This window comes from Oncorhynchus keta, chromosome 31 (genome assembly GCF_023373465.1).
Source record: "Oncorhynchus keta strain PuntledgeMale-10-30-2019 chromosome 31, Oket_V2, whole genome shotgun sequence".
Lineage (NCBI taxonomy): Eukaryota > Metazoa > Chordata > Actinopteri > Salmoniformes > Salmonidae > Oncorhynchus > Oncorhynchus keta.
The window spans coordinates 12,092,214-12,115,191 of record NC_068451.1 but is presented as its reverse complement, the minus strand read 5'-3'; the positions used below and the strand labels follow the sequence as shown (position 1 = coordinate 12,115,191).

General features: G+C 40.2%; 2 protein-coding genes across 8 annotated transcripts; one reads left to right on the top strand and one right to left on the bottom strand.

The window, feature by feature from the left end:
• Positions 1 to 248: 248 nt before the first annotated feature.
• LOC118364451 (alpha-endosulfine-like) lies at positions 249 to 11,967 on the bottom strand. Its single transcript, XM_035745993.2, has 3 exons — positions 11,760 to 11,967; positions 7,094 to 7,216; positions 249 to 4,685 (listed from the first exon to the last, which is right to left on the bottom strand). The coding sequence occupies exons 1-3, from the start codon at positions 11,811 to 11,813 to the stop codon at positions 4,515 to 4,517; spliced, it is 348 nt and encodes a 115-aa protein (XP_035601886.1). The 5' UTR covers positions 11,814 to 11,967; the 3' UTR covers positions 249 to 4,514.
• On the top strand, positions 11,398 to 22,061 carry hormad1 (HORMA domain containing 1). Of its 7 annotated transcripts, none has more exons than XM_035745992.2 (16): positions 12,171 to 12,268; positions 12,739 to 12,802; positions 12,950 to 13,094; positions 13,206 to 13,269; positions 13,401 to 13,437; positions 13,532 to 13,552; positions 13,644 to 13,670; positions 13,812 to 13,879; positions 18,418 to 18,569; positions 19,917 to 20,074; positions 20,174 to 20,263; positions 20,416 to 20,473; positions 20,595 to 20,656; positions 20,843 to 20,926; positions 21,130 to 21,198; positions 21,434 to 22,061. In XM_035745992.2, exons 2-16 carry the CDS (start codon positions 12,770 to 12,772, stop codon positions 21,524 to 21,526), a joined length of 1,161 nt encoding a protein of 386 aa, XP_035601885.1. In that variant the 5' UTR covers positions 12,171 to 12,268; positions 12,739 to 12,769; the 3' UTR covers positions 21,527 to 22,061. The 7 variants fall into 7 exon arrangements, 6 of the variants coding, with proteins under 6 accessions (XP_052345551.1, XP_035601885.1, XP_035601881.1 ...); XM_035745990.2 differs by lacking the exon at positions 12,171 to 12,268 and adding an exon at positions 12,312 to 12,479; XM_035745991.2 differs by lacking the exon at positions 12,171 to 12,268 and adding an exon at positions 12,322 to 12,461.
• The last annotated feature ends 917 nt before the right edge of the window (positions 22,062 to 22,978 follow it).

The following is a 22,978-nucleotide window of genomic DNA, read 5'->3' as shown; positions in this document are numbered from 1 at the left end:
GTGTACACTTTGCTTATATCCCTTCAGAGACCATTGATAAATAGTTCATGCGGAATTCTGCTGTCCCCTGGTGGCCAATGTCGGATTGTGATCATATACTTTGTATGGAACTTATCAACATATAAAGTGGAGGTATCCTGCCTGCCCTGTGTAGCTAGAGACAGTGTGTTGGTTATTGGTTTCTGTTGTAAACAGGACTGGTGATCAAATCAATAATGTGAGAAGAACATTGAACATACAACAAGAAATTGATATTAATGTAAAAGTTTATTTAAAATACTGACAAATTCACTCCATTACTTCCACACAACTGAAACATTATTAGTACTCATGTACTTTCAAATTTCTTAAAATCAATATTTTGTTCTGTCTCCAGCTCCACAATCAGCATATCCTCATGTAAACCCTCAGTTATTGGGAGCAAGGGTGCTCCAGATATCCCTGTAGTTATCTTGGGCCAGGATAAACTTGTTGTAGTTATGCAGTGAGTAAGATAATGTTAAAACATCTTTACTGTATGCTAGACAAAAACAGGTTAGGTAAGCAGCACAAGGTACTTTAGAGCACACAGTCATTTTCACTTGTTTACATTCTGGCACATACTTATCATAGTTGAACAGGAGACATGGTATTTTAACATACCCTCCTACAGTTGAAGTCGGAAGTTTACATACATTTAGGTTGGAGTCATTAAAACTCATTTTTCAACCACTCCACACATTTCTTTTTTAACAAACTATAGTTTTGGCAAGTCGGTTAGGACATCTACTTTGTGCATGACACAAAGCATTTTTCCAACAATTGTTTACAGACAGATTATTTCACTAATAATTCAATGGATCACAATTCCAGTGGGTCAGAAGTTTACATACACTAAGTTGACTGTGCCTTTAAACAGCTTGGAAAATCCCAGAAAATTATGTCATGGCTTTAGAAGCTTCTGATATGCTAATTGACATAATTTGAGTCTATTGGAGGTGTCACTGTGGATGTATTTCAGGGTCTAACTTCAAACGCAGTGCCTCTTTGCTTGACATCATGGGAAAGAAATCAGCCAAGACCTCAGAAAAAAAACAATTCTAGACCTCAAGTCTAGTTCATCCTTGGGAGCAATTTCTAAATGCCTGAAGGTACCACGTTCATCTGTACAAACAATAGTACGCAAGTATAAACACCATGGGACCACGCAGCCGTCATCCCGCTCAGGAAGGAGATGCGTTCTGTCTCCTCGAGATGAATGTACTTTGGTGTGAGAAGTGCAAATCAATCCCAGAAGAGCAAAGGACCTTGTGAAGATGCTGGAGGAAACAGGTACAAAATTATCTATATCCACAGTACAATGAGTCCTATATCGACATAACTTGAAAGGCCACTCAGCAAGGAAGAAGCCACTGCTCCAAAACTGTCATAAAAAAGCCAGACTACAGTTTGCAACTGCACATGGGGACAAAGATTGTACGTTTTGGAGAAATGTCCTCTGGTCTGATGAAAAAAAATAGAACTGTTTGGCCATAATGACCATCGTTATGTCTGGAGGAAAAAGGGGGAGACTTGCAAGCCAATGAACACTATCCCAACCATGAATCACTTTTGTGGCAGCATCATATTGTGGGGATGCTTTGCTGCAGGGGGGGACTGGTGCACTTCACAAAATAGATTGCATCATGAGGAAGAAAAATTGTGGATATATTGAAGCAACATCAAGACATCAGTCAGGAAGTTAAACTTGGTCGCAAATGGGTCTTCCAAATGGACAATGACCCAAAGCATGCTTCCAAAGCTGTGGCAAAATGGCTTAGGAACAACAAAGTCAAGATATTGGAGTGGCCATCACAAAGCCCTGACCTCAAACCTATAGAACATTTGTGGGCAGAACTGAAAAAGCGTGTGCGAGCAAGGAGGCCTACAAACCTGACTTCGTTACACCAGCTCTGTCAGGAGGAATGGGCCAAAATTCACCAAAATTATTGTGGGAAGCTTGTGGAAGGCTACCTGAAACATTTGAACCAAGTTAAAACAATTTAAAGGCAATGCCACCAAATACTAATTGAGTGTGCAAACTTCTGACAAGCTGAAATAAGTAATTCTCTCTACTATTATTCTGACATTTCACATTCTTAAAATAAAGTGGTGATCCTAATTGACCTATGACAGGGATTTGTTTTACTGGGATTAAATGTCAGGAATTGTGAAAAACTGAGGTTAAATGTATTTGGCTAACGTGCATGTAAACTTCCGACTTCACCTGTATATCTCTCATTACATTGCTCCATACAAAGCCAGACAGTGCACAAAAACTTAGAGGAATTCTTGATTGCGGTTGTTTCAACAACCTTCATTTCAGCATATCCAATTATATTATTTGACACTTTAATAAGCCATGCTACAAATATTTAGGATTCTGCACGGTCTTTCTGTTCAAATTCAAGTAACATGTTGGTGTCAATTAAAATTTCAACTCTAGCTGGCCAGTTCCCAAAATGGATTGCATTGATCATGGGTAGAATTTCATATCCTAATTGAAATGGAATTATACTCCCAAACCTGGAGTGGTTAGTGATTCTCCCATTAGCAGACATTCATGGTAGGAGTGGGTCCGATTGTTTGAATCCTAGGACAGGCGTTCTTTATTAGGGTAATATCTCAGTTTAAAAGATTTGTCAATTACTGAAATCAGCAGCATTTACACACATTCATATTATACAGATTAATGTCTCTGTAGTAAAAAAAATAATATATAAAGCTTACGTAGTGTATTCAATGACAGGAGAAAAGAAACATTGGAATCAGAGAACTACAAGTAGTGAAATCAGAAAGAAAAAAAACTCAACCCCCAAAAGCCTATTTACACCCACTGGGACAGAGAACAGTAGCACATTCATTCTGACCAAGACAAGCACACTCAATGCCAATTAGACACAGGGAATATTCAAAAGGTGCCAAGATAGGAGTGATCAAGTGTGTATTGTGTGATAGGACAACTCATTCAGGTGATAACATAGCCTACTACCTCTGACCTTTAAACCAGAGTACAAGCATTTTACTTTTGTATGAGTTAACTATTTGGCAAGTTGTACCATACCAACAGGTATGAGCAGGGTCAACTAAGTCCACACTCACACTTTGCCCCCCTCTCCTGTCATAAAATCCCTTCCCTTTGACATGCGTCAAGTGAGCATATCTCTAAAACACGCTGTGTCCCAGTTAGGTCTGTGTGAGCCAGGGGCCAGTCAGGGCCAGTTTAGCCGGTGGCCGACTGTTTACCCCATTACTGACGTCACAACTTTTTATATTTAGAATGTCAATATGTAAGGCTATATGCTTTAGCAGTACACTGGGAGGCTCCTACTATGTTGAAGAAGGAAGAGTTTCTCAACAGGAACTGCCATGAACAGTGAAAAGAGCCAGATTGTAGTAAATGGCTCATACGTGTCAATGAACAAATAACCCTTTATGAAGACACAAATCATACCAAATGTCAATTTTCTCAACACAATACAGAAATATACACTGAATTGATCCCCTACCAATCACTTAGGATTTTTGAGGTGATGTAATAGCCACAGAACTGACATTTAACTTGAATATTAAACAGTTGCTTCTTTTCCCCAGCCTTAAAAATGATATGGGTATTCAGTTTGCTCTGCCATTGCTTTCGCCATGGGCAGCCTACAGACCGAGTGTGTGGATTGTCAGGACATTGAGAGGGAAGGAAGGTGTGGAGAGTGACCATGGACATTCCAGGGCTCCATGTGGTTGCTTGCTACTTCTCGTCAGTCGTCTAACCCCTCCAGATTTGCACATTTCGTTACATGTTACAATCATGCAGCATATTTAAAAAAAGAAGAGCAACAGGGAGTCAAGAATTAAAGCGACATGAGCAGAAAATGTGCAGTTTCATATCTGTTCATTCAGGTCAGCGTGGACGACCTTGGAATTTTGTTAGACAGAACATGAGATAAAGGAAACCACATATCAGTTTCCACTTTTCCCTCTGATTACCGCTCCCTTCCTTTGGATGCTTCACCATGGTTCCCTTCCCTCCCAGATTTGGTGTGAAAGCAAAATACGCAAACATCTACCCCCAGCTTTGACGAGAACACAACATTGAAAAATGTGGAGCGATCATGGTTCCCAACTCCCTCGTCAACAACATATTTTGGTGTCGTTCGGGATGCAAAAACGTACTGTACATAATACAAAGTGCATTAAACTCAGCCTCCCTGATGGCACATCTACTTTATGTACCTCTGAACACCAAACCAAGACATAAGGGAGGCAGTAGAGCAGAGTGCGCAGAGGGCAGAGCTGTGTGGAGAGATGGTAGAAAAGGTCCCAGCTCACCTCCCCTCCCCTCCCCACCATACCCATATACAAGCAATATGTACTGACTTTCACAGCTCTCCCCAATATGTTAAAGCCAAGTGGAGCCTGGAGATGACTAGGGGGGGAACATTGTTGGGGAACAGGTGAGGAACGTTAGCTGGGGGCCTGGTGGATGGGTGGAGGCTAGGCTAGCCTGCTAGTTTGCTGGTCACCAAGGAGGACCTCCTCTGGGGCAGGTCCTGTGGTGTGGGAATGTGGTCCCCTGTGACGAGGTTCTTGTCGGGGCCTGCCACGGGCAGCTGTTTGTTCTTCATCTTGGCCTTGGCCATGTTGTAGTCACCTGAGTCAAAGTATTTTTGCTAGGTGGGGGCAAGAAAAAAGGAATTCAATTCAGGTTGTCTTGAGTAGTTCTGCTAGTTAAAATTAATATAGGCAGATTCATTGATGCTGGTTTATTCAACAAAAGCAATGTCGCAAAAAAAAAACATTTCCGACGTGTCATGGAAATGGCAGAAATGTTCGAAAGATCTTACATTTTTATTCATTCGACAGGGGTGGGTTTTCTTTTGTCTAACTTTATTTAGACAAATGGAAACAATGTTTTTGGAATAAATGTAGTTTCAGTGGCAAGAAAAAGTAGGTGAACCCTTTGGAAATACCTGGATTTCTGCATAAAATTTGATCTGATCTTCATCTAGGTCACACCAATAGACAAACAGTCTGCTTAAACTAATAACACACAAACAATCATACGTTTTCATGTCTTTATTGAACACACCATATAAACATTCACAGTGCAGGGTGGAAAAAGTATGTGAACCCTTGGATTTAATAACTGGTTGACCCTTCTTTGGCAGCAATAACCTCAACCAAACGTTTTCTGTAGTAGCGGATCAGACCTGCACAACAGTCAGGAGGAATTTTGGACCATCCCTCTTTACAAAACTGTTTCAGTTCATCAATATTCTTGGGATGTCTGGTGTAAACTGCTCTCTTGAGGTCATGCCACAGCATTTCAATTGGGTTGAGGTCAGGACTCTGACTGGGCCACTCCAGAAGGCCTATTTTCTTCTGTTGAAGCCATTCTGTTGTTAATTTACTTTGTTTTTTTGGGTCGTTGTCCTGTTGTGTCACCCAACTTCTGTTGAGCTTCAATTTTCAGACAAATAGCCTAACATCCCCTGCAAAATGTCTTGGTAAACTTGGAAATTCATTTCTGTCCAAGATAGCGAGCGGTCTAGGCCCTGAGGCAGCAAAGCAGCCCCAAATCATGATGCTCCCTCCACCATACTTTACAGTTGGGATAAGGTTTGGATGTTGGTGTGCTGTGACTTTTTTTTCTCCACACAGTGGTGTGTGTTCCTTCCAAACAACTCAACTGTAGTTTCATCTGCCCACTGAATATTTTGCCAGTAGCGCTGTGGAACATCCACTTTTGCAGACTTCAGACGTGCAGCAATGGGTTTTTTGGACAGCAGCGTCTTCTTCCGTGGTGCCCTCCCACGAACACCATTCTTGTTTCGTGTTTTACATATCATAGACTCGTCAACAGAGATGTTAGCATGTTCCAGAGATTTCTATAAGTCTTTAGCTGACACTAGGATTATTCTTAACCCACATTGGGCATTCTGCGCTGTGCTCTTGCAGTCATCTTTGCAGGACGGCCACTCCTAGGGAGAGTAGCAAGAACACTGAACTTTCTCCATTTATAGACAATTTGCCTTACTGTGGACTTCAAGGCGTTTAGAGAAACTTTTAGCATAGGGAGGGGTTCACATACTTTTTCCAAACTACACTGAATGTTTAAATTATGTATTCAATAAATACAAGAAAAATACAATAAGTTGTGTGTTATTACTTTAAGCACACTATGTTGCCTATTGTTGTGACTTAGATGAAGATCAGATCAAATTTGATGACCAATTAATGTAGATATGCAGGTAATTCCAAAGGGTTCACATATAGTAGCAAGAAAAAGTATGTCACAAGTAACGATAAAGCTCCAATACACATTTTAATTCTAAATGCCTACTGCTTGCAAAATCTTTTTTTTTTTCAACTATAAAATAATGCTTCTTTGCAGGACAAGGATTGTCCTGACTTTCAAGAATACCTAAATTGCTTTGCCTTGCTTTTCTGGTTGGCTGGATGCAAGTTTCCATATCAAATTATTTCAGCTCTACAGGAGTGCAAGTTTCACCATGGTGATATATTGGCACATGAGAATTATTATAATATGGAAATATTAGTAAATTGCATTCTATACATGACTTTCACTGGCTATACCAGAGACATCAAACCGATGTGTGGGAGGGCATAGAGGCTGTCGCCTCTTACTGCACATGTTGCCTAAATGGGTAATGAAACACTTCAACCATTGTTATTCGACACTGTAGGTTTTTGCTAAAAAAAAGATATTGTTTTTTAAGTGAGAGGTCATTACATCCAGCTGTATTTATTGACACAAGATAATTAAACGTAAAGTTAAATCTCTATTCATTGTGAACTTTCTAAAATGTTGACAAATTAAAAAGTATCTGGACAAATTCATTGAAACATCACTACTGCCACAGACATACCAAGGCAATCTCAGATCCTCATAAATGCAGAACGCATTGAAATGTCTTAAAGAGGAGTATTCGAAGCCTATGCGATTTCCTAGTCAAGTGGTCAACAAGGGTGTGTAGGTGTTTGTTCCAGCCTCACTAACATGCTGAATCAAAAGCATATATTATCTGTGGCTCTCCAGGAGAAGGGTTCCACCTACCCCTTTCTGTAGCCTCTTCATGAGGAAGTCGGAGCCTCCAGGCTTTTGGCCCAGGCCGGGGTACTTGGCCTTCAGCTTGACCTCTTCACCCTTCACAAGGTTGGCATTCTTTTCCTGAGAGTCCTGTCCAGACAAAGAAAACATTTCGATGTTCCGTCATATGGGTGCTACATGCTATGTGCAAGGAATTTAGCTAAAGAGGAGAAACATCTAAACAATAGGCTTATGTAGCCTACGCCTATATATCCTTCATCATAATGTCAGCCATGATGCGCAGAGAAGAACAAGCATAGGCTTTTAAAATAGACATTCTCCATTTAACTGTCCTGATGCCTAGTCACCGAACCCCTACAATTATCTACCTCCATTCCTCCAGTATCCCTGCACATTGTAAATATGGTACTGGAACTGACTGACCCTGTATATAGAATGCTTACTTACTTTTGTGTTATTCTTATTTCTATTTCTTGTGTGTTTATGTTCTACCTTATGTTGTTTTTAGTATTACATTGTTATTGATTACTGCATTGTTGGGTTCAGAAGTTGCAAGAAGGACATTTCACTGTACTTGTGGCATTACAACTGGAAACTAATAAGGTTATAAGATGGTCTGATGATGACAAAACAACAAGATTACTGGGCTGGCACTGTGCACTTCAGAAAGGATTGCATCTGAATCATATAGCCTAACCCTACTCATATTCAGCTGTGAAGTGGGCTAACGCCATGAAAATGACTTGAGGGAGTTGAAGCGTCTTCATAGTATGAGTCACACTCTGCATGCTCTCCTGCAACACTCCCTCTCATGCCCTCATGGTTGCCTGCGATGAACAACTCACTCAGAAGACGAGTGTTATGATTGAGTAAGAATTAAGTGACTAAAAAGCAGCTTCACATCCATTATTATTATCTTACACACTTTTCCTCAGCTAATATGGATAAAACAGCCTTGTTACCCGTTTCCCCATCCCTGACATGTTATTGGTGCCATAAAAACAGATGACTTTATGAAAGGAAAACAGTTTGTCTGCAAATATGTACAAGCCATGGTTATTTATGGTTATGGAGAATATTATACAGAAACAGGCCTTGAGTAATTGCTGACCAAAGTCTAGGTACACAGAGCTTGCAGAGTGGTTCTAGTGTTCACATGACACCTTCATGCTAAAGCTTTTTGTGTAAACCTATGGTTTTACTGGAGGCAACTCCTGCACTAGACAAACTGGTTTACCCTTCACTGCCAGTGTGGAGTCCATGGACAGATGCCAGTGGAAAGTAGGCTAACAGGACACACCTTGCTATTGCCCACAGTCCAGAGACTCTGGGTAGAAGTCAGCAAAACATGTATTCTCTATTGGGGCAATTCCACAGTAACAGAGTGAAGCTGAGACTGATTTTTCACTTTAAAATGTCAAAACAAAACCCAATGATTACAAAGTTAAACAAACCATACAACTCTATGTACAAGCACTACTTCTAACAATTTCTACAGAAAATGTAGCAATTTCTATTTTATTTTTGTACTTACAGAACAGTGCAGATGCAAAGTTTGGTAACAGAATGACAGCACAAACCATCATTCTGTTTGTATCTGTACTGTTCTTCAAGTAAATGTGTTTGGTAAATTGTTTGTGTGGAAACTGTTAAAAGTAGCCCTTGCGGATGCATGTTTTTTTTTTACTACTGTGCAATCATTGGTTTTTAGTTTGGCATACATTTTCATTGGAAGAATCTGAGTCTCAGCATCACTGTTTAGACATAGCTTTATTTAGCCAGAAAAGTTAAGACATTGAGAAACCCACAAAACCCTGCAACTGAAGTACAGGAGAATATCTGCCATTCCATGCAGAGGACAGTAAACGCAAAGCTTGCTGGAGCAGGGATATTAGGTGACTCAGGGTAGAGAAGCAGATGAACAGATTCCCTTGCTGATTCACTTGGATCCATTACAAAACTTTAAAAGTTGCTATATTCAGCCCCAATGAGGGAAAATGCAAGAGTGGACTGGATACTTTTCACACCCTCAAACGGTTCCAAACTGCTAGACCCATAGTAGCTAGCTACCATGAAATGTTATTTTCTCACATGACCAGTTTCACTTCAAGTCATTGTATCAAAATACCATTGCATTAAAAGCACCCATTATCATCGATAAGACAAAGTATAGCATCAGTACCTTCCCTATACCTGCTAGTCAATGAATATTGATGATATGACCAGTCGGTTTGTCAACAGACCTCTGACCTTCACCAGCATCTACTCAGGATGCTGCCTGTACAACTGACTTTTCATCATTTGAAGTTGGAAGTTTACATACACCTGAGCCAAATACATTTCAAATTAGTTTTTACAATTCCTGACATTTAATCCAAGTAGAAATTCCTCATTTTAGGTCAGTTAGGATCACCACTTTATTTTAAGAATGTGAAATGTCAGAATAATAGTAGAGAGAATGATTTATTTCAGCTTTTATTTCTTTCATCACATTCCCAGTGGGTCAGAAGTTTACATACACTCAATTAGTATTTGGTAGCATTGCCTTTCAATTGTTTAACTTGGGTCAAACGTTTCAGGTAGCCTTCCACAAGCTTCCCACAATAAGTTTCCGGAGACACCTGAAACCCCACCTCTTTAAGGAATACCTAGGATAGGATAAGTAATCCTTCTCACCCCCCCCCCTCCCCCCTTAAAAGGTTTAGATGCACTATTGTAAAGTGGCTGTTCTACTGGATGTCATAAGGTGAATGCACCAATTTGTAAGTCGCTCTGGATAAGAGCGTCTGCTAAATGACTTAAATGTAAATGTAAGTTGGCTGAATTTTGGCCCATTCCTCCTGACAGAGCTGGTGTAACGAAGTCAGGTTTGTAGGCCTCCTTGTCCGCACATGCTTTTTCAGTTCGGCCCACAAATTCTCAATAGGATTGAGGTCAGGGCTTTGTGATGGCCACTCCAATACATTGACTTTGTTGTCCCTAAGCCATTTTGCCACAACTTTGGAAACATGCTTTGGGGTCGTTGTACATTTGGAAGAACCATGTGACTAACCTTTAACTACCTGACTGATGTCTTGAGATGTTGCTTCAATATATCCACATACTTTTTCTTCCTCATGATGCAATCCATTTTGTGAATGTACCAGTCCCTCCTGCGGCAAAGCACCCCCACAACATGATGCTGCCATCCCTGTGCTTCACGGTTGAGATTGTGTTCTTCGGCTTGCAAGCCTCCCCCTTTTTCTTCCAAACATAACGATGGTAATTATGGCCAAACAGTTATATTTTTGTTTAATCAGACCAGAGGACATTTCTCCAAAAAGTACAATCTTTGTCCCCATGTGCAGTTGCAAACTGTAGTCTGGCTTTTTTATGGCGGTTTTGGAGCAGTGGCTTCTTCCTTGCTGAGCCGCCTTTCAAGTTATGTCGATATAGGACTCATTTTACTGTGGATATAGATACTTTTGTACCGGTTTCATCCAGGTCCTTTGCTGCTGTTCTGGGATTGATTTGCACTTCTCGCACCAAAGTACGTTCATCTCTAGGAGACAAAACGCATCTCCTTCCTGAGCGGTATTACGGCTGCGTGGTCCCATGGTGTTTATACTTGCGTACTATTGTTTGTACAGATGAACGTGGTACTTTCAGGAAGTCTACAATGTTCTTTTCTGAGGTCTTAGATGATTTCTTTTGATTTTCCCATGATGTCAAGCAAAGAGGCACTGAAGTTTGAAGGAAGGCCTTGAAATACATCCACAGGTACACCTCCAATAGGCTAATTTACATAATTTGAGTCAATCAGAAGCTTCTAAAGCAATGACATCATTTTCTGGAATGTTCCAAGCTGTTTTAAAGGCACAGTCAACTTAGTGTATGTAAACTTCTGACCCACTGGAATTGTGATACAGTGAATTATAAGTGAAAACATAGGTCTGTAAACAATTGTTGGAAAAATGACTTGTGTCATGCACAAAGTAGATGTTCTCACAGACTTGCAAAAACTATGGTTTGTTAACAAAACATTTGGTTGAAAAATGAGTTAATGACTCCAACCTAAGTGTATGTAAACTTCCGACTTCAACTGTATATATATAGCTACGCCTAATATCAGTGCAACACTTCAAATAACATTCACAAAGCATAGGGGACTGAAAACGAGTATGAATCAATAGATCTAGCTTATACATCATTAAAGCTTTGTGTGACTGATCCGCTAGCATGTAAGTAACTGTGATTATTGACCCTGGTTTCCATTGAAACACAGATTTCCAAGGATAGGCTATAGTAGTATTGTTTGTATTTGTCTCGAAAGCCGGAAGACCTCAACTACTGCAGTGTCAGGATAGACCAATACGGCCCAGGCATATTTTCTAACCTATGGACCAGCGAGCCACAATGGCAAGGGAAAACGGAACAAATAACTCAATAATACGGTACCTACGTTATTATTGATTATCGGGAGACACGTAAATCTTACTCAATACCTTTCCAAAACATTTATACACACTGTCATTGTTGGTAAACGAGAAGTTTACAGGTTTGATGCTATAACGAAAGCTAACTAGCTAGCTAGCTAGCTATCAAATCAAACACTTTACTTGTAACGCGTTACAACGAGCTAGCGTTATAGTTAGCTTTCAAACTCAAGATAGTGTCATGATATTAAACCCACCTGCTTTTCATCCTCATATTCCATCGGAGTATCTGATAGATTTTCGGACGACATTACGCAGCTATAATGGACTAGAAGTCCGAGTTGCTTGAAAACGCAGGTTAGAATGTATGCAGGGGTGCTCCTCCAGCTTCCACAAAATCTAACCTGCCTCTAGTGAACAAGGCTCCTCCACACAAAAAAAGCTAAATAATTTGGGACGCCGTCGTGTGGGATTGCCATTTGTGACATACATATACAGTAACCAATGGTATAAGGAAACACGTTGTATTAGATACCAGGAGAGCCAATGAAATGGCACTAATCATAGAGAAATGCTGAATGACAGAGCTGTGTCCAATAGAGTGCGGATATTCAATCTGTGCGCAGCGTTGCATCAAACTACACTAACAACAGAGCCACAACATAATCAACTTAATTTAAAACTGATGTTTACCTCGGCCAGGACATATCACTTACTACATTTGATATCACTAATCACTCAATGCATGTTGTGGTGGCAAGAAAATGTACGTTATCTAAGCTTCCCTCTGATTGGCTACTTTAGCTGTCAGGTTTGGCGGGTAAATGTGTGTGTCTGGCGCGAGTTTGACTCAACATCCAACAGTTTCTTAGTAAATTCGGTCTGGCTAGCTTCTAGATTGTATTTTTGTTGAATTTTTTTAAAACAAAAAACAAATTGAGTGACTGCGCTCTATCTAGGTAGTAATAGCTAGCTATGTGAGTTATGCAATTTCATACTATTCAAAATGGGTTGTAGAGTAAAATCAGTGTCATGATCAGTAGGTGTGTGTACTAGCTACGTTAGCTAACAAATGTAATGCAGATAGCTAGTTAGCTGACGTAGCTAGCCAGATTAATATAACATATTTCTGTATCTATCTGTGTAAACTAGTACTTAGCTAGCTAGTTACATATTTCAACATAGCTTTACCTTGATAGCTAGTTACCTGGCTTCTGATTAATCTTAATTTTGTAGATTTGACAACTTGTTATCAACTATTACTACCATGGCCTGTGAACAACGTTTGCGGGCTGCTCAGGTAAAACCTCTGGCAATCCATAGCCAGACCTTGGTCCTATTGAATTGCTGTTTTATAGCATGTTCTATAAATATCTACATGCGTCTATTTATTCAGACCTCTTCAAATTACCTCGTTGTAAGCGCCTGTCTTTGTTATATTTTATAGGGAACCCAGTTGCTGCCAAATGTAGTTTCAACAGAGCAGCAGTCCTTGATTGTTGTGAAGAAACTGCTGGCCATTGCAGTCTCCAGCATCACTTACCTCAGGGGTCTTTTCCCAGAAAAAGCTTATGGGAGAAAATATGTTGAAGGTCAAAACACAATTGATGTTATTTTTAAATGAAATCAATTGTTATTTAAATGATGATACCCTAGCCGAGATCTTCAAGAAGTAGCCTTACACTTCTCTTTCTATGCCACAGAGCAGAAAGTTATGATCCTCAGGGAGGAGCGCACCTGCCCTGGTGCCAGTCAGATTGTACAGTGGTTAGTATTCACCACCAAGCCTCAGTGGGAAATTACTGTACAGTACTCTGTGGCCAAATCCTTTCCCTTTATCCTAGTTAGATGATTAATTCAGTGTTGATTAATTAATACTCTTTTTATACACCTCCCAGGATGCATGGGTGCTTTGATGCCCTTCAGAGAAAATACGTAAGTGAGATGCTAGAATTGAGTTGTTTATTCATTATCTGCATGTTATTAATGTTAATTAATTACAAATAATGAATGTCTTGTTTTCCAACAGTTGCGGACGGTCGTTATGTCTGTGAGTATATCGTATCGAATATTTTCTTCAGCATATAAAGCCTTTACATTTTCCGTTGCTAAAGTTTGTAGTCTCCTTCCACTTTCTATAGATATACACAGACCCAGAGAATCCAAAGGTAATAGACTACTTTTTAACCCCAAAGGTATCGATCATAGTAATGCTTTGATTCTCTGCACTAGAACAAACTACAGTATGTGTAACCTCTTGAATCAAGCTGTTTCTCATTGTGACACTGGTCTTTCTTTACAATTTCCAGAAGGTTACTGAATGCTACCAGTTCAAAGTCCAATACACTGAAAAGGGACCCAAAATTGACTTTGAAAGGTATAGCTTTGTCAATGTGTATTAGGGTTGAATGGTGGGAACCCAGTTACTGAGATTTACAGAGATTTACTGCCCAAAACCACTCCCTTTCCAAAGGATAAATAACTGAGAAACCGGTAAATTATTATAAATTATTTATATGAACAGCATGACTTGAAATGGAACTGTTCAATTATATGCGATGTCTAAATCTGGATTCAGTAAGGCCTTCCCTCTGGTCACTGCATAATGAATCATCAACACTCAGGGTGGGAACCGACAGCCCATCTCAGTATGTAGACCCTCCCTTGGTAACTTAGTCACTTTTTTTTATTGTGATATGTTGTCCTACATTTGCTGCAGCATAGCCTATGCTACAGTAATATAAAGACCGAATGCGCATCTAATTTGCACACCTCCATCTGGTTTTCGGGGATCACCTTATTTTTTTATTGTAAAGATTATATATTTCTTTAATTGCCGTGGTTAAAACGCTCCTTTATCGTTTCTTTAAATCGGTGCATGAGTGAATGCTCTCTCGCAGTCTTTCTTTCTTTCCATCAATTCCATTCAAATTGCATCCAAAATAGATAATCGTGTTCAAGATTGATATACAGTTGAAGTCGGAAGTTTACATACATTTAGGTTGGAGTCATTAAAAGTCATTTTTCAACCACTCCACAAATTTCTTGTTAATTAACAAACTATAGTTTTGGAAAGTCGGATAGGACATCTACTTTGTGCATGACACAAAGCATTTTTCCAACAATTGTTTACAGACAGATTATTTCACTTATAATTCACTGTATCACAATTCCAGTGGGTCAGAAGTTTACATACACTATGTTGACTGTGCCTAAATAGCTTGGAAAATTCCAGAAAATGATGTCATGGCTTTAGAAGCTTCTGATAGGCTTATTGACATCATTTGAGTCAATTGGAGGTGTACCTGTGGATGTATTTTAAGGCCTACCTTCAAACTCAGTGCCTCTGCTTGACATCATGAGAAAATCAAAAGAAATCAGTCAAGACCTCAGAAAAAAATGTAGACCTCCCACAAGTCTGGTTCATCCTTGGGATAAATTTCCAAACGCCTGAAGGTACCACGTTCATCTGTACAAACAATAGTATGCAAGTATAAACACCACAGGACCACGCAGCCATTATACCTCTCAGGAAGGAGACACTTTCTGTCTCCTAGAGATGAATGTACTTTGGTGCAAAAAGTGCAAATTAATCCCAGAACAACAGCAAAGAACTTTGTGAAGATGCTGGAGGAAACAGGTACAAAAGTATCTATATTCACAGTAAAATAAGTCTAATATTGACATAACCTGAAAGGCTGCTCAGCAAGGAATAAGCCATTGCTACGAAACTGCCATAAAAAGCCAGACTACGGTTTGCAACTGAACATGGGGACAAAGATCGTACTTTTTGGAGAAATGTCCTCTGGTCAAATGAAACAAAAACAACTGTTTGGCCATAATGACCACTGTTATCTTTGGAGGAAAAAGGGGGAGGATTGCGAGCTGAAGAACACCATCCCAACCGTGAAGCGTGGGGGTGCTTTGCTGCAGGAGGGACTGGTGCACTTCACAAAATAGATGGCATCATGATGAGGAAAATGATGTGGATGTATTGAAGAAACATCTCAAGACATCAGTCAGGAAGTTAAAGCTTGGTCGCAAATGGGTTTTCCAAATGGACAATGACCACAAGCATGCTTCCGAAGTTGTGGCAAAATGGCTTAAGGACAACAAAGTCAAGGTAATTGGAGAGGCCATGACAAATCCCTGACCTCAATCCCATAGATAATCTGGGCAGAACTGAAAAATCATGTGCGAGCAAGGAGGCCTACAAACCTGATTCAGTTGCACCAGCTTTGTCAGGAGGAATGGGCCAAAATTCACCCAACTTATTGTAGGAAAGCTTGTGGAAGGCTACCTGAAATGTTTGACCCAAGTTAAACAATTTAAAGGCAATGCTACCAAATACTAATTGAGTGTATGTAAAATTCTGACCGACTGGGAATGTGATGAAAGAAATAAAAGCTGAAATAAATCATTCTCTCTACTATTATTCTGACATTTCACATTCTTAAAATAAAGTGGTGATCCTAACTGACCTAAAACAGGGAATTTTTACTAGGATTAAATGTTAGGAATTTTGAAAAACTGAGTTTAAATGTATTTGGCTAAGGTGTATGTAAACTTCAGACTTCAACTGTATATAGGCCTATATGTACAGTGCATTTGGAAAGTATTCAGAACCCTTGACTTTTTCCACATTTTGTTATGTTACAGCTTTATACTAAAATTGATTCAATAGTTTTTTCCCCTCATCAATATACAAACAATACCCCATAATGACACTACAAGTTTTGCACACCTGTATTGGGGAGTTTCTCCCATTCTTCTATGCAGATCTTGTCAAGCTCTGTTAAGTTGGATGGGGAGCGTTGCTGCACACCTATTTTCAGGTCTCTCCAGAGATGTTCAATCAGGTTCAAGTCCAGGCTTTGGCTGGGCCACTCAAGGACATTCAGAGACTTGTCCTGAAGCCAATGCTTCGTTGTCTTGGCTATGTGCTTAGGTTCGTTGTGCTGTTGGAAGGTGAACATATGCCTCAGTCTGAGGTCCTGAGTGCTCTGGAGCAGGTTTTCTTCAAGGATCTCTCTGTACTTTGTTCCGTTCATCTTTCCCTCGAGCCTGATTAGTCTCCCAGTCCCTGCCGCAGAAAAACATCCCCACAGCATGATGCTGCCACCACCATGCTTCACCGTAGGGATGGTGCCAGGTTTCCTGCAGACATTACGTTTGGCATTCAGGCCAAAGAGTTCAATCTTGGTTTCATCAGACCAGAGAATCTTGTTTCTCATGGTCTGAGAGTCTAGGTGCCTTTTGGCAAACTTCAAGCGGGCTGTCATGAACCTTTTACTGAGGAGTAGCTTCAGTCTGGCCACTCTACCATAAAGGCCTAATTGATGGAGAGCTGCAGAGATGGTTGTCTTTCTGGACGTTTCTCCCATCTCCACAGAGGAAGTCTGGATCTCTGTTAGTGTGACCATCGGGTTCTTGGTCGCCTCCCTGACCAAGGCACTTCTCCCTCGATTGCTCAGTTTGGTTGAGCGGCCAGCTCTAGCAAGAGTCTTGGTGGTTCCAAACTTCTTCCATTTAATAATTATGGAGGCCACTGTGTTCTTGGGGACCTTTAATGCAGTAGAAATGTTTTCAAATGTACCCTTCTCCAAATCTGTGCCTCAACACAATCCTGTCTTTTTGTCCAAATTTGGGGTATTGTGTGTAGATTTATGAGGAACAGGTTTTATTTAATACATTTTAGAATAAGGCTGTAATGTATTTTTTTTTTTGAGAAAGTCAAGAGCATTGAATAATTTCCAAATGCACTCTAGATGTGCTAGCCTACCTCTTTCAGGTAATACATACAATGCAGTATTAGCCTTATATTTAGGTAATACATGATGATGGGTAATGCATAATAAGCTTCTAACTTATAGCCTCTGTCTCTTGTGCAATACGCACACACCTGTACTCAGCTGTCCTCTCTGTAAAAAAAAAATGCTCCCATGCAGGAAAACCTAGACTAGAATAGCGGCTGGACATAATTTGTTTGCATTTTTTTTTATACCAATAGACTATTCGAAGAGGGACAGCAGCCAATAGAACTCATGGGTAGTTTGAAAGAAGAGCGAATGTGCGATGGCGGTCGGCTATAGCAGTTATTTATGCAGACCCATAACCATCCAATCCTCATGAAGAGAAGTGAAAGCCTGTTGCATCTCATTCTAGTCCTATATTATTCAAGCATGTCATTAGAATGATAAAGATAAGGACAACAAAACAAAATTACATTTACCTGTTGAAAGCAAGGAAGGAATGAAGCAACACTAGAGAGAGAAAGAGAAGGTAGACTAATAACATTAGGGGAAATATTATGAAAAATGTCAATCAAATTCACTAGCCTATACTTATAACTTTGTAGACCGCATGTACTGCACCAGAATTGCATGTTCTCTCCCTGCTTTATCATGGTTTGAACGAGCTGCGTAATTCCAGTTCATATAATACAGTATAATAGAATGCAGTACAGTAATACAGTTCACACTCAAAAAGATTACTGGAGGTTGTTTCATTTATTTACCCAAGAGAGCATATAGCTAGCTACATCTATGTGCTTTTATGTTTTTCTGTCTTATGTAATGTGAAGTAGCTATATTGGATAACGGTTTCAATCATTTGGGCTTGGGCTCATTAAATGTCTTTAATGTAGGGTCATAAAATGTATTTAATCAGGTTTAGGTTGCATCAGGCATGACTTTACGATCAAAGCTCTAATAAAATCCAGACATGTGCCTATTTATATGCTTTGTAATGCTTTTGAAGGACACATCCGGTGTTGGCGGACATTTGTAAAATTCGGGGAAAATATTCAACCCTAATGTGTATAACATAATGATAACATGGCAGAATTTCATTGAGAAGCATTGAAGAAAGACACTTGAAATTGTTTAAAAATGTTTACATTTATTTTTGTTTTAGCAAAAACAGCAAGAATCTGGGAAAACTGGCTTGCAGCAGCACAAAAAAATCCAGCATCCTCCTGGTGCGTAAACTCTACACACTGATGCAGAACCTGGGTCCTCTGCCAGACAATGTCTGTCTTAACATGAAACTCTCCTACTACGATGACGGTAAAGACCACACAATGATGTAGAGTAAGCTAAAAGACAAGGGATGATGTGATGCAATACGCTGTTCCGGGGTCATGTCCCGGGTCTTTTGAATGATCAAATGAATTTAATTACACTGAGTATACCAAACATTAGGAGCGCTCAGAACAGCCTCAAATCATTGTGGCATGGACTCTACAAGGTGTCAAAGCATTCCACTGGGATGCTGGCCCATGTTGACTCCAATGCTTCCCACAGTCGTGTCAAGTTGGCTGGATGTCATTTGGGTGGTGGACCATTCTTGATACACACGGGAAACGGTTGAGCGTGAAAAATCCAGCTGCATTTCAGTTTTTGACACACTCAAACCGGTGCGCCTGGCAACTACTACCGTACCCAGTTCAAAGGCACTTCAATCTTGTGTGTTGTCCATTCACCCTCTGAATGGCACACATACACAATCCATGTCTCAATTGTCTCAAGGCTTCAAAATCCTTCTTTAACCTGTCACCTTCCCTTCTACACTGATTGAAGTGGATTTAACAAGTGACATCAATAAGGGATCATAGCTTTCACCTGGTCAGTCCATGTCATGGAAAGAGCAGGTTTTTTTGTATACTCAGTGTATATTTAAGCAATAAGACCCGAGGTGGTGTGGTGTATGGCCAATATAACACAGCTAAGGGCTGTGTCCTAGCACAACCCAGAAGTGCCTTAATGCTATTATAAACTGGTTACCAACTTAATTAGAGCAGTAAAAGTCAAAGGTTTGTCATACCCATGGTATATGGTCTGCTATACCATGGCTTTCAGCCAATCAGCATTCAGGGCTCGAACCACCCAGTTTATAATTGTGCATTGATTTTCTCATACCCGATGCCTTTTATCAAAATATTTGACGCTCAATAAGTAAGACATTACAAAAGTTAGAAAAGTCTCATTTGAACTACTACTGCAGCGTTGTTAGCATGCTGGAGCATGCCTGCTTGAGCTGAGGACTTACAGGAAGGTAACAACCTGTTAGTTGCAGGCTGTTTGATGTGTTTTATATTAGATTAGGCTGGGAATGTTTTTCATTGAACGTTGCCAACCACTGCCTTTTGATTTGTAGTTCATTTGTGTAGTTCAAATGAAACTTTTCAGCTTTCTGCTTATTGAGCGTCAAATACGTTGAAAACTGGCATATATACGATAAATATATCTTAAATGACCCCGTTTTTATGAATTTGATATCAAAATTTGAAGCCCATTCTTACCTACAAAACCCGGACGGAGTACGGAAGTAAAATTGAACTTTCATAGGATATAACAAGTATATGTTTGTTTTTTAAACCACCTAAAGAGTGTGTTTGTGTGTGTATATCTCAGTCACTCCCCAGGACTACCAGCCCCCAGGCTTCATGGAGGGGGACGGCGATAGCCTGCAGTTTGAGAAGGAGCCCGTCAACCTGACCATGGGTGAGGTGGTCACTCCCTTCCACACCCTGAAGGTGGACGTGACCACAGAGAGAGAAAGGCTGGAGCAGGTATGAAGGAAACGGGGGAAATAACTAAAGAGTCAGAGTAATGTCAACCAGACTAGTGGGTGACACGTTGATTAAACAACTGTCCCCTTTTCTCTGTAGGTTGATGACGAGCAGCCCATTTGCGTGAGGGACAAGTGGGAGCTGAAGATGGAGGAGGGGGGGACAGTGACCAAGATCAGCAGTCAGCAGGTGAGACCTGAGGCTGACATAAATCTAGGCTAATTTGACTGGGTGCCTATGGCAAGGCGCTATTGTTTTAACCCAGTAGGGGGCGTTGCTGTCTCTATCCCATGGGATATATCTACAGTATATAACATTTTTAATGGGGTTTATACTTTCAGACCCGCGTGATAAAAGTAATGGAAAATCCGGACAACGACATTTACTTGGACAATTCCGGTAGGACCTCCTCTCTCAAAACTTAGTATAAAGAAGTTTCGCTGAAGATTTTTTTCTCTTTTAAGAAGTCAAATGCGGTCTGAAATCCATGTTGTGTTTTCATCATGTTTGATGCTCAAAGAGGTCCAGGTGAACTGCCAGGAGAAGATGGAGGTGTGTGAGGAGAGCACAGAGAACTCTCAGGTAAAATAACAGCAAAATGTACATTCTGCATAGTCATGACTAAGATAGGCCTTGTATCAACCAAATGTAAATACAGAACAATACAAGTACATAGGTGGGATAGTACTGTATGAATATAAAGTAATATAGGTGCTGCTCCAGTTGTGAAGGTAACGGTCTGTGGTTTGATTGACCTGTCTGTCTCAGATGGACACTTTGGGAAAGAGGACATCTGACCTGGAAGTGGTCATTAAGAGGACCAGGAGCGGACGCGTCACCAGGTCCACCCTGGTCAGTGCCCCCCAAAAACGCACAACCATATCTAACTCCTACTGGAGTAGTTCTGTTCAAATGGAAGACATCTTTGTATAACGTCATGTAAAAATGATCATGGAGGATGTATATCTATGGGACTAGTATATCTGACTAGCTTCTCAAGCACTTCCCTGCAGTCTGTGATTTACTGTCTTTGTTCTGTGTGTGTGTGTGCACAGGAGAGAAAGGCTGAGACTGAGGTGCACAGTGTCAAGAAGAAGAAGCCCTCTCCCATCGAAGACAAAATGGTGGGAGACACGCCCCCTCGAGCATCATAGATTTCAGCCCCCAGTCTTACTCAAGGAAGGAGTGATAATCATTTGCAAATGGTCTTTTAAAGATAAAACCTACATGTTTTTTTAACAAGTCAATATGACTCATTCAGTCCATCCCATCTAGGTGTATACAGAATATTGTTTGGCAATCATTATTAATTTTAGAGTCTTGCATTAGGTTGTAAACTGTCTGTCACTCTCTGATTAGCAGATATCGCAGTTCGAGTTCCCCTGCAGTCAGGATGTCCAGGCCTCTGTGCCGAAGAAACGTAAGTTCAGCGAACCCAAGGAACGCTACTGACCTCCCCACCTTACCTATAAGATACCTGTCAAGACAAGAACCGATGTCCTAATTTGGATGGCCTCTAGGCCTTTTTAGTTGTTTTAAAGGAAAAGCTGTAGTGCCCACCGCCAACACCACAATAGTACCTCTGCATTCTGTTGTTACAATGGAAAGGATACAGGAAATGGTTATTTCTAGTCCACCTTGTTTATGTTTATACTTTTGTTTCCATTGTTGAGTTACATGCTAGTGTGTGATATGGAGACTGGGAAAAATGTATTTTCTACAATTGTATATTAGGGTCTGTGAAGTGCGAAACTCACAGTTTTATTTATTTCAAAGGATGACATTTTCATTGTGAGAATTACTTATTTTTGTCTTTTGATTACCATGAACGTTATACTGTGCAAAATTGTGTTTATATTTTATATTGTTATATAAAGTATCAATATACAGTACCCTCCAGTTGTAAGTTATTTGATTAAATGTATGTTTCTAATAAATTAAAGTGCCTTTTCTCAGTTTTGAAAAAGGGTTCTTATTTCGGTCTGTATGGTTAAGAGCAGATAGTTCTACATGCTAGTGCTGAACCTCAGATACAACTTCTTCCATCAGCAGCAAACCTGGGTGCACCTGTTTTAGTGTCATGGTTGGAAAAAGGAAACGCAAGTTCTTGCTACAATTCAAGCTCAAAGAGCTTCTGCTTCCTGTCTGTAAGACCTGATGCTATTAGCATGAGTGCAGAAAAATCTATACAATACTGTATCATCTTCTTGTTAAATAATAGCCAACCTTTAACAAAGGGACTGCCAAATGGCGGCATTAGCATGAGGTGTGACTTAAATTAAGCTGTTAAGTGAAAGTGGATTATATCTGTACACACTGACCTTTGGGCTGAGATAACCGGCCATCAGCAGCCTCCTGCCTGGCTGCTGTGTGCTTTTAATCAGCTGTTGTTTTTCCCAGAGAGAGGGACATTTGCTGATAGACTACCTTAACCCACTGCAGATCAATACTGCAGGAAGCCTTTGTGATGCATATCCAAACAGGCCCTCTCTCTTCTCTCCACCACACCGGCTGGCGGGAGAGGGAGAGTCCATCAAATCAGCTCCTACATCCAAACAGGGCTTGTCTTCGGCACTGGAGAATAACCTCATTTCATTGTCTCTTGTTTTTTTATAGGCACTGGAGATAACATTCAAGTGGAAAGTGGAATGGACTGAAAAATCTAGTGCAATGCCCTCTGTGCCTTTGACAATACTCACTCAGCAGCGAATTGACAATCTTTATGAGCTGTGAAAAGCATTTTTCAACCATTTTTATTATATCGACAGCCCACGGTCATAAAAAGACAGTAAGAAAGTCTCTCTAGTCATGTTATACTATATTGTAGTTACAGTACCTGTGTATCCAGGTTGATTATTCTAACCAATACTTAATCTAATAGTACACATTGAACAGGTGGCTTTT